Source organism: Cheilinus undulatus, linkage group 8 (assembly GCF_018320785.1).
Source record: "Cheilinus undulatus linkage group 8, ASM1832078v1, whole genome shotgun sequence".
Taxonomy (NCBI): Eukaryota; Metazoa; Chordata; class Actinopteri; order Labriformes; family Labridae; genus Cheilinus; species Cheilinus undulatus.
Window position 1 is genome coordinate 24462843 of NC_054872.1, and position 16777 is coordinate 24479619.

The 16777-nt window shown below is 39.9% G+C and overlaps 3 protein-coding genes across 5 annotated transcripts; 1 reads left to right on the forward strand and 2 right to left on the reverse strand.

Moving 5' to 3' along the window:
* Window positions 1-6: 6 nt before the first annotated feature.
* On the reverse strand, window positions 7-3681 carry si:ch211-261d7.3 (myb-related transcription factor, partner of profilin). 2 transcript variants are annotated; one of them, XM_041793355.1, is made up of 4 exons: window positions 3578-3681; window positions 2539-3287; window positions 1861-2286; window positions 7-1774 (listed from the first exon to the last, which is right to left on the reverse strand). In XM_041793355.1, the coding sequence occupies exons 2-4, from the start codon at window positions 2792-2794 to the stop codon at window positions 909-911; spliced, it is 1548 nt and encodes a 515-aa protein (XP_041649289.1). In that variant the 5' UTR covers window positions 2795-3287; window positions 3578-3681; the 3' UTR covers window positions 7-908. The 2 variants fall into 2 exon arrangements, with proteins under 2 accessions (XP_041649289.1, XP_041649288.1); XM_041793354.1 differs by lacking the exon at window positions 3578-3681 and having other exon boundaries at window positions 2539-3559.
* Window positions 3662-6553, forward strand: prss1 (serine protease 1). Its single transcript, XM_041793364.1, has 6 exons — window positions 3662-3728; window positions 5223-5339; window positions 5452-5608; window positions 5729-5982; window positions 6060-6196; window positions 6283-6553. The coding sequence occupies exons 2-6, from the start codon at window positions 5300-5302 to the stop codon at window positions 6430-6432; spliced, it is 738 nt and encodes a 245-aa protein (XP_041649298.1). The 5' UTR covers window positions 3662-3728; window positions 5223-5299; the 3' UTR covers window positions 6433-6553.
* Window positions 6554-9016: 2463 nt separating this feature from the next.
* Window positions 9017-16253, reverse strand: si:dkeyp-84f3.9 (zinc finger protein 91). Of its 2 annotated transcripts, none has more exons than XM_041793347.1 (3): window positions 15992-16253; window positions 14803-14927; window positions 9017-13518 (listed from the first exon to the last, which is right to left on the reverse strand). In XM_041793347.1, exons 1-3 carry the CDS (start codon window positions 16029-16031, stop codon window positions 10096-10098), a joined length of 3588 nt encoding a protein of 1195 aa, XP_041649281.1. In that variant the 5' UTR covers window positions 16032-16253; the 3' UTR covers window positions 9017-10095. The 2 variants fall into 2 exon arrangements, with proteins under 2 accessions (XP_041649281.1, XP_041649282.1); XM_041793348.1 differs by lacking the exon at window positions 15992-16253 and adding an exon at window positions 15348-15965.
* Window positions 16254-16777: the final 524 nt, after the last annotated feature.

Below are 16777 nucleotides of genomic sequence, written 5' to 3' on the forward strand. Positions count from 1 at the left end.
GCTGGATTTATTTTCAGTTCATGTCTGGTCTTTATTGAGGCTTTGTTACATTTCAATGAAACAGTAGTTATCTACAAAATAAAGCTTTTGCAAAACTACTTAGACGGCCATATGCTGTTTGCATCTATCTACAAACACATCCATCATACTGCATGCAAGATTATAATAAATAGCCCCTACATATGTATGTTTTCTTTGTAGTTTCATTGTAAACATGTGATTTTAAAGTATTAAACAGCTGAGATGTTTATGTTTGAAGATTGTTCATTTTGCAAAACACCAAAACTGGCTATTTTCAATGTATATATATTTTCCTCTGAAAACACAAAACAGAACAGAGTTTAACTTTATTGTCCAATGAAAGCTGGAAGAAGTATATACCATGAAACTGTTAAAAAGCAAATGCATACATTAGCAGGTAATTACAGTAGCTGAATAACTACAATATAGGATAACAACTGCAGGTTACAGGTATTTAACGACGATGTAGTTAGTGCATCAGGAGAATTGAGACAGTACTGACCTAGAGAGAGCATCATGAGTTTTGCAGCTCAGCGACATGCATATGAAACATCTGCACCTACAGTTTGGTGTTGTGTCGGCGATTAAAAACTCAAATGAGCAGTCCATCGAGCATTTTTTCCAGAATTTGTTTTTGCACAATAATGTCAAGAAACCAACCTTACAATAAGGCCACCCTATTTTCAAAGGTAATGTGTCTTCTCTGCTCATCTACTTCAGTCCTCTCTGAAGATGTACTTAAGTGCGAGATGAAGTACTGATTTGGAGTGTTATATAACACTCATAATAAGTCTGTTTATTTTTTGTAGAAACCCTTTCAAAAAAGCGTAATTTCTTGTTAGATTTCAAACACTGAATATCCACAATGTCCATTTTGTACTTTTACTTTAGCGCCGTCTCCTGCGTCTGTGATCAACAGCTCTCCCTCGCCGTGGCCTCTGCATGCTCCCATTCGTGTCTGTTGGTGGATCAGAAGGAAAAGTGCTATGTTCATCAGGGGACGATGGTGAGGGCGCCAATGCTACTGCTGACTGATTATTTGAATGCTGGGTGACCACTGGCATCTGCTGCGGATTATTCTTAAGTTGCGTTTGCAGAGGTGCATCAACCTGCTGCTGCTGTTGTGGTTGCTGCTTCTGTGGTTCGATGTGCTGCAGCTGCTGCTGCTGCTGCTGCTGCTGCTGAGCTGGCTGTGATTGTAAGTGCTGTTGTGATGTTTGTGTTTGGTGTGCCTGTTGTGCACGGTGTTGCTGTGGCTGTGGTTGTTGTTGGGCTTCAAGCACTCCTAGTAACCTTTGCAAGAGGACATTGTTTTGTTGTAGACTGACTGCTAATGCCTCTTGTGAGGCAACAAGTGTTCTCATGTCCTGTCTGAAGCCATCTGCAAATTCCCGCAAACTCTTTTCTACCCGATTTCCCAGTTGAATTGCTGCTTCCCCTAACCCTCGTAGCTCATCTTCAAGCCAGGAGCTGCGTGGAGGGGCTTCCAGAGGACCCTGCGCTCCAAGTGATGGCTGAGGACTGCTGGGCTGGGGGCTGCCATTAAGGAAAGGAGCACTGTAAAGGGGAGAAGGAGGAAGCCATCGTTCTGATGAAGGAGGTGGCCCTATGCCCAGGCCGAGTCCTAACCCCAATTTGTCCTCCATGCTGTTCTCCACTGGCTCACACTCAGGTTCTCCCATGTCTCTTTCACGCTCAGGATTGTCCTCATCTTTCTCCAAACCATCTCTTTCTGATCCTTCCATTCCTACAACTAAAGAAATGAGAGTAAATATTAGGTATATATGTAAATATATAATGAACACAGATAATAGATCAGAACAGAAAATTACTTTTCACCTGTGTCCGAGTCAGGGAAGCATGGGAAACTGGGCTTTGGTCTAATGCTTTGTTTTTGCCTGGTATGTTGAAGCCTGGGGCTCGTCTGGGAAGGATGACCATGCATTGAGGTCCCTCTGCTGGATGGCAGGTAGCAGCTGCGGTGGCGAGCATCTGCTAGCCTGCCTCCATTGCGTCTCTTTAAGTCATCCCATCGCTTCTTCACCTCCCGGAGGGTACGTGGGACTCTTGAAACAGCGTTAACTCTCTCTAGGATTCCTGCCCAGATGCGCTCTCTCTCCCGCCGCCTGAGCCTCCCTGCAGGACCGAAAAGCTCTCCTTCACATCGAGTGACTTCTGACACCAACACCTCCAGCTCTGCACCACTGAAGCGACTTTTTCTTTTTCCTGCACCACCAGCAGCCAAAGCGGCTGACATAGCTCTGTCTGAAAAGTAAGGGACAGGCAGAAGATATAAAACTAAAAACTATCAAATGTAGGAACATTATGAGAGAAAAAGAAATGTGCTATAGCAGAGTCAGAGTTAAACACTGTTAAACGTTTGCATATTACTGTAAACCAAGTCTGTGCCTTTGAAAAACACTGATAAAACTATTAGATTCATCTAAAGTGCACGTGTTCATAATTATTCATGTTTTCCTGGAGGAGGAATACACTCTGTAAAACAATAGGGCTTACTTTGTTCGATTGACAAAAGGTCGTCTGAAGACATGCCAGGTGCCATAATGTTGGGATGCACCACTACGACATTGAAGGGGAGACCCCCAGGTAATCCACTGTTTTGGTCACAGCTGCCCTCTGAGTCCTCATCCTCCCTGGGGAAGCCGTTTTCTGAGGCTCCCCCTCCAAAGGGTCCCTCCGGAGACTCCACTTTGATGTGCATGGGAGGTGATTGCTCGTACAGCAGCCCCCCCTCCTCGTAGTACTCAGTCATGGGTCAGACCTGATTCACAGCAGAACTGACTGGCGGGCCAATTCTGATCCTGGCAGCTGCTGCCCCATTAACACAAGTTCATGGTAAAACTAAACCTACTGCTAAATGCATTTTAACTTACAGCTGCTGAATCAGATAATCATAAACCTTCTTTGACAATAGCTGCCACACATACCACTGAGTGACTTCATAAGCAATGTAGAGTTAAAGTATCCCAATTTAATATTTTAATAGTACTTTTAAAAAGAAATAAGACATCACAACATCTCAGAGAAAGACAAACTAATTGTGTGATTACACAATAAAGTCCAGAAAGTTATATGGCTACTGTACCAGCGCTTAAATCTCGCTATTGTTTTCACATATATTAATATTTCTTAAAATATATCTCAAACTAAACAACAGTGCGTAAAAGCCTAAAGCTAAAAGCTAAACCCAGCCGCCAGTTGTCAAACTGTGAGAAGCTTCATCAGGCAGAGATTCACCACCGGAGCTGAAATACAACAACACAACACAACACTGCTTCAAACTGAGTGTCATTTTCAAAATGCTATCTCGGTTTTCTCTGTGATGTTGACGTCTGTATTCTGCCGCATTAATGCGCATTTCTGACAGCACCACATCCGCAATGGTTGCGCATTCCGCATACATTAGATGCTCATCTTGCAATGGTGCTAGCTATAAGCTAACAGGCTAGCACTGTTTTAGGTGAAGCAGCAGTCTGAAGAGCTAAAGACAACTGAACAGAAAAGATGTGAGTGTTTAGGCTGGTGTGTGTCTTACCGCATGATAACTGCACATGGTTGGCAAAACAAAACCAAAACACAAACGGAGCAGCTGTTAGCTCAGCAGCCGACACAAACCGAGGACGGTCGCGTACATTTGACGTCATCGAGGAGGTGTGTTCAGGAGCAATCAAAGTTTGGAGAAAAAGGTTGGAAATTCTAAAGTTTGGACAGTTATATATTTTTAAAATTCATGCATATTTAGGTAATTTGTTATTCATTTAAAACTTTACAAAACAATTATTTTTTACATGTTTTTACTGTATTTTTTACATCGTAAGTTTATGATTTGTAGAACGTTCTGACTGTATGCTAAATAAAAATACAATTGTTGCAAATGCACTGATGCTTACTGTTTACATGGCACAGATTTTTTTTAAATGAAACTCCTGCACTTAAGCACAATAGCACTTTACCATCTGCCTTATGCACTTTAACACCTTATACACTTTACCGTATGGTCACTTTACTCCTGCCAGTCTTAAGCAAAGTCATACAGCCACCTTCTGTATTGTTACATGTGGGTCTTTGTATAATGCTGTACTTTGTTTGGTCTCCATGTGTTGTCTGATTTGATGTATATTTTTATTTTCATTATGAACATGCTTGATGTATGCTTTTATATGTATTCCATCAACCTGCCAGGGACTACAGATGGGAATTAGCCTATGGCTACAATCTGGTACATTTACATGTCCATGTTCATAAATTTGCATTGTCCCCTACAATAGATAAAATGTATCTCCATTGTGGAGAGAGAAGATGGAGAGCTACTTCATGAGTTATTAAGTTTAAACCTAGAGAGCTAAACTGAACAGGCTTCTACAGAAAAAAATAAAGTAATGAGGTTAAATGAGGGGGGAAAAAATATTGGTTCATAAAGTGAAATGCAACTACTGTCAAAATCTAAGGCCAATATTTAATGCTCTTACTGCAACAAAACATGTTGGTACTAAATTCAATCTCAAAACACTTTAAAGCACTTTCTATAATCTTATTTTTTCTCTTGAATGTGAAAAGCAAATAAATTCCTTAGCCTCTGGAAAAATTTTTTGTTGAGAAAATCTGAAATTGTTAATCATTGTTATTTTGAATGTAAATAAATCCAAAGGGCTATTAGGGACGGACTGATAATAGTTAACTGCTGAAAAGCATTACAACCAGTATAGAGAAATATTCAAGACAAAATATTTTATGTCCAAAAGCATATTCATTTTCCAAATATGACTTAAGATTTTAGATAATTTTTTCACAGATTAACAGAAGGTACTTGTTGTTGAATCACAATCAGACTGCTTTCAAACAGCCATAGCTGGGACCTTTTATAAAAACACTGATATAAAGATTTGTTGTCCTCCTAAAGATGAGGATATATTTGAGGTAACTGCATCGAATGTGAAATAACAATACCATTAATTTCTGTAAAAGCTTAGTGGGTGTTTTAGTGATAAAAAAATAAATGCAACAATGTTTTCTGAAATCCTGCAGTGCAATCAAAGATTGAGTCTGTGTGATAAACTTCAGAGAACATAAAGGGGACTCAAGGTCTTACTATCGACAAGCTCTCATACTCCAGGTGTGCTTTCACACACTGCTCAGCATAAAAGGGCTGACGATTAATATTTCTGTCCTTGGCCTTACAGATAACATGAGGACAGCATGGGTTTATAAGGGGCTGCAGGGCTGCTGAGCAGACACCAAGGCTCAGACAGGAACCACCATGAAGGCTTTCATTCTTTTGGCCCTGTGCGCAGTGGCATGTAAGTGTTTCAGATCTTTTGTTTATATATTTAAGGCATGAGTTAAACTTTTTTTCACGGAAAACTACTGTCATTCAAAGCTTTAAGTCTTGTAAATCTCTCTTCATATCAGACGCTGCTCCCATTGAGGATGACAAGATTGTTGGAGGGTATGAGTGCAGAAAGAACTCTGTGCCCTACCAGGTCTCTCTGAACTCTGGCTACCACTTCTGTGGAGGCTCCCTGATCTCCAGCACCTGGGTGGTTTCTGCTGCTCACTGCTACAAGTCGTAAGGACAAACATTTGATCCTAATTCAAAACAAAATTACTGAAACTTTGGACATGCCTTATGGAATGTACCTGTTTTAATTCCCTTGCTCTTATGCAAACTTCATGTGTGTCCCTGTAGCCGTGTCCAGGTGCGTCTTGGTGAGCACAACATTGCTGTCAACGAGGGCACAGAGCAGTTCATCAACTCTGCCAAGGTCATCCGTCACCCCAGATACAGCAGCCGTAACCTGGACAATGACATCATGCTGATCAAGCTGAGCAAGCCCGCCACCCTGAACAACTACGTGCGCACCGTGTCCCTGCCCTCCAGCTGTGCAAGCTCTGGCACCCGCTGTCTGATCTCTGGATGGGGCAACATGAGTGGCTCTGGAAGTCGGTAAAACACCACAGGTCAATCTACTGTACAATGTACTATCAGTCCTAACATGAAATGTATTTTTCCACTCTAGGCAACTACCCTGACCGTCTGAGGTGCCTGGATGCTCCCATCCTGAGTGACAGCAGCTGCAGGTCCTCCTACCCTGGACAGATCACCTCCAACATGTTCTGTGCTGGATTCCTGGAGGGAGGCAAAGACTCCTGCCAGGTATGAGCTCAAGTCCTCATCACTTGTTTTCTCCAAATGTCAGAACATCTCTGTTCACATTATCCTCTGTGTCTGTGTCCTATCAGGGAGACTCTGGTGGCCCCGTGGTGTGCAACGGTCAGCTGCAGGGTGTGGTGTCCTGGGGTTACGGCTGTGCTGAGAGGAACAAGCCTGGAGTCTACGCCAAGGTCTGCAACTACAACTCCTGGATCCGCAGCACCATGTCCTCCAACTAAATGGATAATTCTTCAAATGGCAACGTGTTCCATGGGTGAAAAATGGGCTATGAAATGTATTCATTTCGTCCAAAGTCCCCATGTTCGTAATATGGAGTTGAGTTGTGTGAAATAAAATGTATTGTCCATAATAGCTGTCTGATTTAGTTTTTCTATCATAACAAATGAGCTGAGGCCAGGGGATGTTTCAACATATCGTAATGCTTGTACTAAGCATGAGTGCAGGATTTTGGTTGCTTAGCTACTTAAAGTAGCAGAAATGATAATATTAGAGGATGTTCTCATAAAGATCACTTTCTTGTTTTGGTCTCTGAAGTGGTAATTGGTTTAAATAGCACAAGATTTTTGGAACACAGTCTCGGCACAAGCTCATCCATGATGGTTCAGATTCCATTCCCCAATTTTAACATGAAAAGCAATTAAAGCAATATAGCATGCATCTGAGGGATTTAAATGAAGCATCTTAGCCAAAGCTTGAATTAGTTGGATTAAAATAAACAATTAACGAAATGCTTCCAAACTGATGTATCTCTAGACTGCTATGCGTAGTCAAAAGAATAATTTAAATTCAAACTATAGGATATAAGAATAAGATAGACCATTTCAAATGACTGCAATAAACTTGTGTATAAAATGTGTTCTATTAAGAATCATTCCACTTCTTTCATGTTTGAAAATAATTTAATCCATATAGATTTACATTAAAGAGTTAATCTAAAAATTAAAAAAGCATAAAGGGTTTCCATTTTTTTTACATTAAAATCCTGCACTCTATAATTGTTCCAAGAATGAAATATATATATATATACATACATACATACATACATACATACATACATATACATACATATACATGCATACATACATACATACATATATATATATATATATATATATATATATATATATATATATATATATATATGTTTTTTTTTTTTTCTTAAGGTTGATGATTTAGTTTTTTTTCAGGATTGTAAAATGTGACATACAAAGTAAAACCCAAAGTGGAAATGCAGCAGAAAATAAAATATAATTCAAGTAATTTTTTTTCTCTCTCTCTCTTTTTTCATAAAAATAGTCAGAAAAAAAGGCAAAAAAGAAAAAAAAAACATATATAGATACTTTTAAACAATAAATTTTTGCGTGAAGTCAAATTCAGTCATTTCTTATCTGACTTTTATCCACATGAGCATTTACATAACTTTTTCTGTTGGGCTCAAACCGTCAAAATATTTTTTTTTCTGACCAGAACAGCTGATCAAATATTAATTTTATAATTTTTTTAGCATATAGAAAAATAAATTTTCCAAATGTATCTTCCACTGTAAAACTAACTTAAGGATATTTCTGTCATTTTGTTGCAAAGTATAATTAAAAAAAATTAACTGAAGTGGATTGTCTTTATTAGCAGAAATTTAAGGGGTCACACTGATTCAGTGTATTTATCAAAACATTTTGCATAGTAAGACAAATATGAGACCTAAATACCATTTTGAAAAGTCACCAATGAAAGAAACGTTATCTAATTTCCCTATATTCTCATACTGATACAGAAATAATAATACACCTTTGTATAAAAATGGCTTTCAGGCATTGCTGGCACTAAAGTACACATTATCAATAACTTGGCCCTCGTCCTCCAGATGTGCTTTCACACACGATCAAAAACGAGTAATGTGAAAACATGAGGGTAAACGTCCTTGGCCAATCAGATAACATGAGAACAGCGTGGGTTTATAAGGGGCAGCAGGACTGCTGAGCAGACACTGAGGCTCAGACAGGAACCACCATGAAGGCCTTCATTCTCTTGGGCCTGTGAGCAGTGGCATGTGAATCAACAAATTTGATGCAAATTTTGAAAATACATGTATATAATTCAATTGCATTTTTCTCAACTGGTCAGCCCCAGGACCTACACCAACATTTCTAAACATGTTTTAAACTTAAATTTATATAAATAAAAATGTTACAGTTTAGGCCTTAGATGGGACAGAACATGTGCAACTACAACTCCTGGAGCCACAGCACCATGCCCTCCAACTACAGACACTTTCAAGATTTTTGTGTAACGAAAACGGATTACTTTAAAAAATAAAAGTACATGTCTGAACAAGACATCCTTTCCTTGACTTATCTGCTAGCACTACAATTTGGATTTAATTCCCATAACGGCAAGTTTTCAGATTTTATAAAACATATCCTCATTTGATTACGTAAAAAAATAAACCTCAGAAGTAAGTTATACACTAATGCACTGGACTAGTACTTCACAACATTACAGAGTGTATTTATTCCCACTGAGTCAGACAAAATCAGAGAGGTGCTCGGGTCCTCATCCAGGAAATTTTGAACATCCAACACTTAATTCCCTAAACTATTGAGAATATTCTCTCACTGGTAAAAATCAGACTTTTCACGGCCCTAAATTTCAAATGTGCAATCTAACACTTTTTAAGACTTTTCAAGGATCTGCAGAAACCCTGCTCTCAGCCATCTCAAGTGTAAAGCTGTTTATTACCTATTCAGAAATTTTGGCCTTCAAAATAACAGATGTGACCATATGTTAATGCAAAAATGACCTTTATTGATTGAAGACAAACTATAGCATTGGGTCATATACAACAGGAAAACATCTTCAAAAATGTTCATGATTCCAACATCTTGTGTCCAACACTGACACATGAAAACGTAGCTTTTTAATAGCAGTAAACAAAATGATCGTCCGCAACACTCCTATCACACTCTGAGCCATCATTTATCTGTGAAACACAGAGCAAACTCTGACAAAACATGTGCATGAGGAAAGCTGATATTCACTCTATAAATTTAGATACAAAGAGGTGACAGATGTCATTATATGAGATGAGGAGAAAGCTGATTTTGTATGAAAGCCCTCCTGATATTTGGTAATACTTTTACAGCTGAAATTTGTAAAATCATACTGCTATTCAGTTGACTGGTCACTTTTGACAGTCAAGACATTTTTTCTCCCAAATGTGTTTAACTTGCTATGCTTTTATTTTACCAAGAACTTTTGCAACATGATCAGTCGAACTTTTTCCCTCCAGCTTAAAAACTAAAGATGCCATGAGGTTAACAGTAAAGAGGACAAACTAAGGTTTAAAATATTTCAGTGGTTAATTTTCAGAAAGAAATTAATTTTATTGAAGTCCATGATCAAACATCCACAGCAGGTAAAACTTCTGTTTTCAATCGCTTATTTCATAGAAAAGCATAATCCCTGGTCCCTGGGCTACGGGCCACCTATGTTTGAATGTATCAAATATTTCTCAATCTTTGTCAAAGCTGAAAGTTCCTTCAGCACAATCCACCCATGACAAATTTAAAATGTTGTTCATCTCTTTTCTTTGATGAATGATTAGATGTCAAAACTAAAGGGCAATCAGTGGCTTCTACCTGAAGGTGAATAGTGATATCAGTTTCCCTTTTACTTTATACATTCAGTGTGTAATTTGGAGTCTGAAAACTGAGGCAAATCTTTCATATCCATTTAGGGCCATAAGAATTTCAAAAACAGTTTTAATTCCTGGAATGAAACAGACTGTTTGTACATTTTCTAATCTACAACTACAGGGCCCCTGTGTTAACAAATTAAAAAGCTGACGTTTATAAAGACTAGGTAAAGAATGCGTATTTCAGAAATTACACCTGGCATCGAGCATGCTGCAAATAATGTTGATAAAGATCTGCTATAGCAGGATACGTTTTACCACAAACGGCACACTTTAAACCATCTGAAGACCCTTCATTTGGTATGCTGGTATTGTGCGTCTTGTACCTTTTTATAGTTCTCAGAGGTGTAATGGGTCTGCCAAGGGCATGTTCATCTAGACTGCTATGATTGGTTTCTCTGGATTGGATCGTTTTACCTGAATCAGCCCCCTGGTTGTGAACAAAGGAAACCAAGTTAGTTCGAGGTGACTCTTGAGTGACTGGGTCTGGACATTTAGAGGGGGCGGTCAGAGGTGAGTGGTTGTGCTCAGGTTCTAATGCTGTCATGTGGTCGTTTGAGGGCAGGTTTAACGTTTTCCTGTAATACTGGGAAGAGTGTTCATCCATTAATAAATCAAGTTCAGGGGTCTTGTGCATGTCTTGTGCTGAGGAATGGCAAAGCTGGTGATTGAAGAGTAAATCTAGTGTCTTGAAGCTGCAGCTGCACTGCTCACACTGATAAGGCAGAGTCACTTTCTTCGGTCTGAACTGAACCCATTGGAACTCCGGGTGCTCTCTCATGTGTCTCTTGTACGCCGACACAAACCGAAAGCCTCGCCCACACAGGGGACAAGCGAAGCGGCCTCGCCTCTGTCGATGGATTCTCTGATGATGCCACAGTTTTGTCCAGTTTTCTAGAGTCTTGCCGCAGCAGGCGCAGGTGTAACTTTGAGCCGGGGCGTGAGTGAGCATGTGTGCTCGGAGTCTGCCCATGTGTCTGAAGAGTCTCCCACAGTTTGGACATAAATACTTCCTCGGGTCTGAGCGGGTATCTAGTTTGTTTAGTTTTGACACCAGGTGTGACAAACTGTTTGCAGGTATGACTGTCGACTGGAAAGGTTTCCTTAAGTCAGCGGATGGTTTCTTGCGGCTGATCTGTGATGTTTTTTTATGTGTTTCATTTGCTGTGAGGGAAGAAGCTGAGTCCAGTGAACACCTGGCTGTCGGCACTGCGTACTGTATCAATTCCATTGTCTCTTCCTCTTTTATCCCAGAGCTGGAGCCAATTCTCTCGCCTCTGCACAGGCTGCGATGGGCATTATATTCCGAGAGCACACCAAAAAGCTTGTCACAATGCAAGCAGCGATAAAGCTGTGCACCAGTGTGGGCTTTCATGTGGCTGTTGAAATCCTGCAGCTGATTGAAAATGCTTTTGCAGATGTGGCACGTGTAAGTGAGTGAAGGCCTTTGGCGCCTGTTGGGGTGCAAATCGTTTCTTTTTTCCTGTACGCAATTGTGATTTTTTGCGTTACTGTAATGAGTGAAGGATTTCTCACAGCGTGTGCAAGTGTAACGCTTCACAGACCAGTGTGTCAGCTCATGAACTCGCAGGAAATAGGCCTGACCGAAAGCTTTGCCACATATGTCACATTTATAAGGCTTCTCTCCAGTGTGAACACGCACGTGTCTTATGAGGGCTGACTGAAATGGAAATGTTTTGCCACAGTACTGACACACCTTTAGGTCTCTCTTATCTTTGGGGACTGGCCCCTGATCTGCAGGGCTGCTATCACGGTCAGCATCTCTGCTGCGCGTTTCAGGCTTGTTGTTTTCAGGGACCTGGTCCAGCAGTTTTGCATGAATACTTACATGAGCAGCATACTCAGCAGATGACAGCTTCATCTTGCAGTATGGACAGTTTCGATATAATTTGTTCTTCAAGTGCACCTTCAGGTGAAGATTTAAATTGGAATTTTTGCTAAAACCTTTACCACATTCTTCGCATTTGTAGGGTCTTTCTCCTGTATGAATGCGTTGATGGATGATGAACTGAGAGAGAAATTTACAAATCTGCCCACAGTAGCCACATTTATACAGAGTTTTCCCTCCTCTTTTAATGATCTGGACATTTGGATTGTTATCTGGATTGCTCTGCTCGTCCACCTTACCAGATTCAGCTTTTTGTTCAGTGGCATCGCTGCTTTCACGGCTCTCTACAGGCTCTGCTCTCGGTAACACAACATTATTTATTCTCCTCCTTCTTTTGGCCCCTTTCCTGCGTCTAAAGAACATTGCCTGATTACTTGGAGCCTCTGGTGTAGCACTGGAGTTTGGAATGTCTGGTAAAACTTTAGTGGTATTTGACTTTAACACAGGGTTCAAATCATCCACCTCTATCTCTATGTTTTCAGGTTTCACAGCCGCAAGACCCACCTCAGGTTGTTCAGAGGATGTAATGCCCTCTGCATGGGAGGGCTCATTTTCCTGCGAGTTTGTGGTCTCTGTGGATTCAAGCATGCTGTTTGCTTGTGGCACCTGAATGTCACTCACGTCTGAGGACTGTTTTCTTCTCTTCCACTGACGGGGTCTTTTCCTGCTACGCCTCGCTGAGGGAAAAACTTCAGGCTTGGAGGACTGCTGCTGGTTTCTTTGTGGCATTGCACATTCCTCTTCTTGTTTCTTCTGCACCTGCATTTCACCAGACTTCAGGGAGCCTCGTCTACTCTTTCGCTCTTTATCGGTGTCATGTTCATCACTGTTTAATTCCACCTGCTTATCAGTCTCTCTTTTCATCCAATGACAGGTGTCATTGCCCAACACTGCCGAGGCCTCCTGGGAAACATCCAGTCTTGATACTTTAGCTGGAACTTGCTGATCGCCCACCTCAGCCCCTCGCCTTTTAATATCTTGAAAGTTAAATGAATCATTACTTTCTATGAGAGCCTCTTCAGTTTGCTTGCAGTCTGCCTTGATATCAGATTCAGTCTTTCCAGCCTGTGACAAAGGCTGTTGTTCACCTCTGCTCCTTAGTATCCGTACAGGACCACTGAAATTAATAACTCTTTTAGGAGCAGGTTTAGGAGGCTTGGGTATGACACCTTCAGATTTTCTAGGCCTTCCTCTTCCTCTTTTTGGCAGCACAAGGACACCGTCTTCAACTTTACAATCAGAGACAGTTTGAAGGCCAGCCATCTCATTGTGGGATGAATTACTCATTAAGTGACCGTCTTCAGGGTTAGGCACATTATCAGTGTTGCAGTTCTTTAATAATCCTGGCATCTCTGCCCCCAAAAAAGCAGATTCTGGACTGTTTTGGTCTCCACCATTCAATGATTTGCTTTTACGAGGACGCCCCCGTTTCCTACGGACTTCCACAGCCAATTCATGGCCTTCTTTAGAAGAGGGACTTGTTGGTGACATTTCAGAGTTAGCTTCTAACCCTACCTTTGGTGATGAGGGATCATTGTGTTGACAGTCAGTTCTGTCCTCTGTTTCAGAGTTAATCATGCTATCAGACTCTAAGTGTTCTGATGAGTGGGTTTCAGGGGCAGATTCACTAAGTCCTTCTGTTTCCATTTCCTCTTCCCTCTGAGAAGTCAGGTCTTCATCACTACATCTCATGTCTTCGGGTATCTGCAAAGGGAAAAAAAGTTGTATTGTTTTACCGCTTAAATAATTCAAAATAGTAAACTCATAACAAATGCTTGTGTCTTTAAAAGTTGTTCTATTGTATGGATATATTTAACTCTACTCAGTTCAGTTAAATACAGGGATCACATGATTTAAATGCATGTATACACAAATACATTGAATAAACACTGGGAACTCACTTGCGTTAATACATAAAAATTTTCTCTACCATTGCTATTAAGTGTCACTATTATTTGCAGCCACAATAAACTCTTTAATCTGGATGATATAAGATCAACAAAAAAACATCAGTCAGTGTAAACTAAAATGTCTTTATGATGAAATAATCACCACAGTTTTGTCAAAATAATCCTTTTTCCGTGCCATGGATCCACCTGGTTCCAAACGATGCGACTATCAACACCAGCCTTCTATGTTATATCATAATTATAAAAGTGCATGTGAATCTCAGAGCTGCTCATCTTCAGCTGCTATAAATACAGAAATCAGTTCTCTCCATCATTGTAGCTAATCATATTGGAATGATGTGTTTTATCATACTTTCTTGCTACCTATGCTACACACACTGTTATCATTAATACTGAAATCTCAGTTGTGAATCTATTTTATTCATCATTATTGTTTACTTGTTTATTTCATTTGGATCCTATTAGCTGTACCATAGAGCACAGTTAGTCTTCCTGGGGTCCAGGCTAAAAAGAAACCAATTTATTAGGCTCATGATAGATTAAGGCGCTGTCTTTGTTAATAATATAAAAAAAGAGCATGAAAACAGCTAACCTAACATTGGGCAAGGCAAAGCATGCTGCACAGGACCAGATCAAATGACAGCAGATGGCCTTATGCTCCATGGGGAATGAGAAGATTAAGTTGAGACTAGTATGGTATAGATGTGCTCTTTTCAGACAATGTCTTGAGACAACACTTGTTACGAAAGAAGAGTTATGTTTGATCTATCTAATAGTGCGCTGGCTATTATACAGAATGATTTATTGCTTGTGTTTGCTGAAAAATATGTAAGATGTGCACATTAAAAAATAAATGTACATCAAATCCTAAATGCAATTGTTGGGGCAGAAATGGCAATTAGATTATACGCTCAAATTGTTCAGCCCTACCAGCTACTCAGTACTTTTTACTTTAACCTACTTTTACATTACTTTTTTTTTTTTTTTTTTAACCAGAGTAACTGCATTTTTGAGTACAATAGCCTCATACTTTTTCCACCCCTGGTTATGAATCGTTTGTCTCTTTCTCACAACCAACCTGCTTGCAGTCCGTAGTGGCATGAATTAAATTAGGAGGCTGGGACGTCATGGAGGTCAACTCAGAGACGGTGTTTTGGTCACTGCTTTCTCTGCCGAAGGACATTTTACTCCCCATGTCAGGATCTGTGGATTAAACAGTAATTTAACAAGTGTATTTTGATTAATCACTAAGGTACAGGAGTACAAAAAATGATGTAAAATCACTACAGCTCCCTCTGGCCTCTTGTAAATGTTTGTCTGAAAGATTATTAATGTGAAAAACCAGGTATCTATCACTGTTACCAAATGCCTTCTGCTGTGCCCATTTAACAGTTACTAAGAAGTGGTAATGCTCATTAAGGTTCAAGGACATCCCTTAACTATTTAAAACCCTGTATGTCTGGAAAATGACAAAAAACAACATTCACATCAGTGATTGAAGAACAAGAAAAACAGTGAATGGTGAAACAGCATACTAAAGCCAGCCATGAGCAATCAATGGGCAAGTTAACATCTTATAATTTTATCGGACTTGTTAAAAAACACGAAAACTTGTTATCATACCTGCTTATTAAAATAGTTGTTCTGATCCATTATTAAGGTGAATAATGTTTACGTTCATTAAGTCCTCTCTTTCACCAGCGACTGCGGTTGAAAATAACTTGGGTATTCCGTACTGTTACATTTGACCAAAACTTTGTGCAAGTAACTCCACTGCTCTATCACCATTACTACTTCGACAACTTGTTACAGGAAGATGGTGTTAGTCTAAAAACAAATTAAATTATTTTAGATTAAGATGCATTCGCTAATTTTCAAGAAATTTCCACCAGCTTGTTATCTGGCGAAATAGAATCGAAACTATATTACAATAGTTTTGAGTTACTGAGCAATACACTGACGACTATTTTGAATATTTCAACCAAACGTGTTTTTACACAACACTAATCATTTATTTGTCACAGCAGTAATGGGGCCTCAGCATCCATCTATCTGTGTTCATTAATAGATAACAGCATGACTAACAATGAAGGCGTTTTCTTTGGTAGGCCAGATTGCTAGCTCCTCACGTTACAGGCCTCTCAAACCAACTCGTTAACTAAAATGCCACTTCATTTTACTGTCTTTCATTATAACAACATTTTATGTGTTACTTATCGATACTGGCTGCAAATGAATAAAGGTGATAGTGAACAAAAGCTGCTTGCCTGCGTGGGAGAGAGACAACACTGGTCTCTGCGTAGCCATGCACTGACCGCCGTTCAACTAGCTAGCTAACAGTGGCTAGCTCGAGTCTAACATCTACTCTGCCGTTGCGTGGCCGCCTGGCACTTTTTGGACCAGTGCATTGGTCTGTGGGCTAAGTTTGTAATATGGACCTGGTTTTCTCCTCTTTTCGGGGCAGTTATCAGTGGCGAGCCACTTGATATCCAAGTACAAAGCAAACCGAAAAAGTGTCAATCACGCCGAGCTAACGAACACAGCAAGTGCGCACTTTACGGGCTGTAGGATATTTTGGAATCATTGAATTCTGCTTCAATAGAAGGACTCTCTCCATCATTGACGGTTTCACTGTGACTCAGTGCTTTATCAGTAGTGCCATCACATTAACCACAGAAAATTAAATCTGTGTAAACGGTTCGTCTGTCCAACATCAAGGTGATTAGGTATTACTGTTAATGAGAGAACGAGCACACAAACAGCGCATGAACGCCGCATCTATTCTTTTGGATGTATTTACCTCATCAAGAGCACACGCATAACGGCATTTTCTTTTTAGTGGCTCCCTCTGCTGGATAAAAAAAGTCAAGAAATGAAAACATTTGCACTTAACAAGATGCATTATGAAGACCTGGGAATAAATTGTGAGAATTCAACAGAACTGATCTAAGAAAATGCACCCTCTTAACTTTTAAATTGAGCATGCATTAAGAAGCACAACTTTTTAAATTTTTCACATTTTGAAACAAATTTGACTTATTCATTCTTGTTCA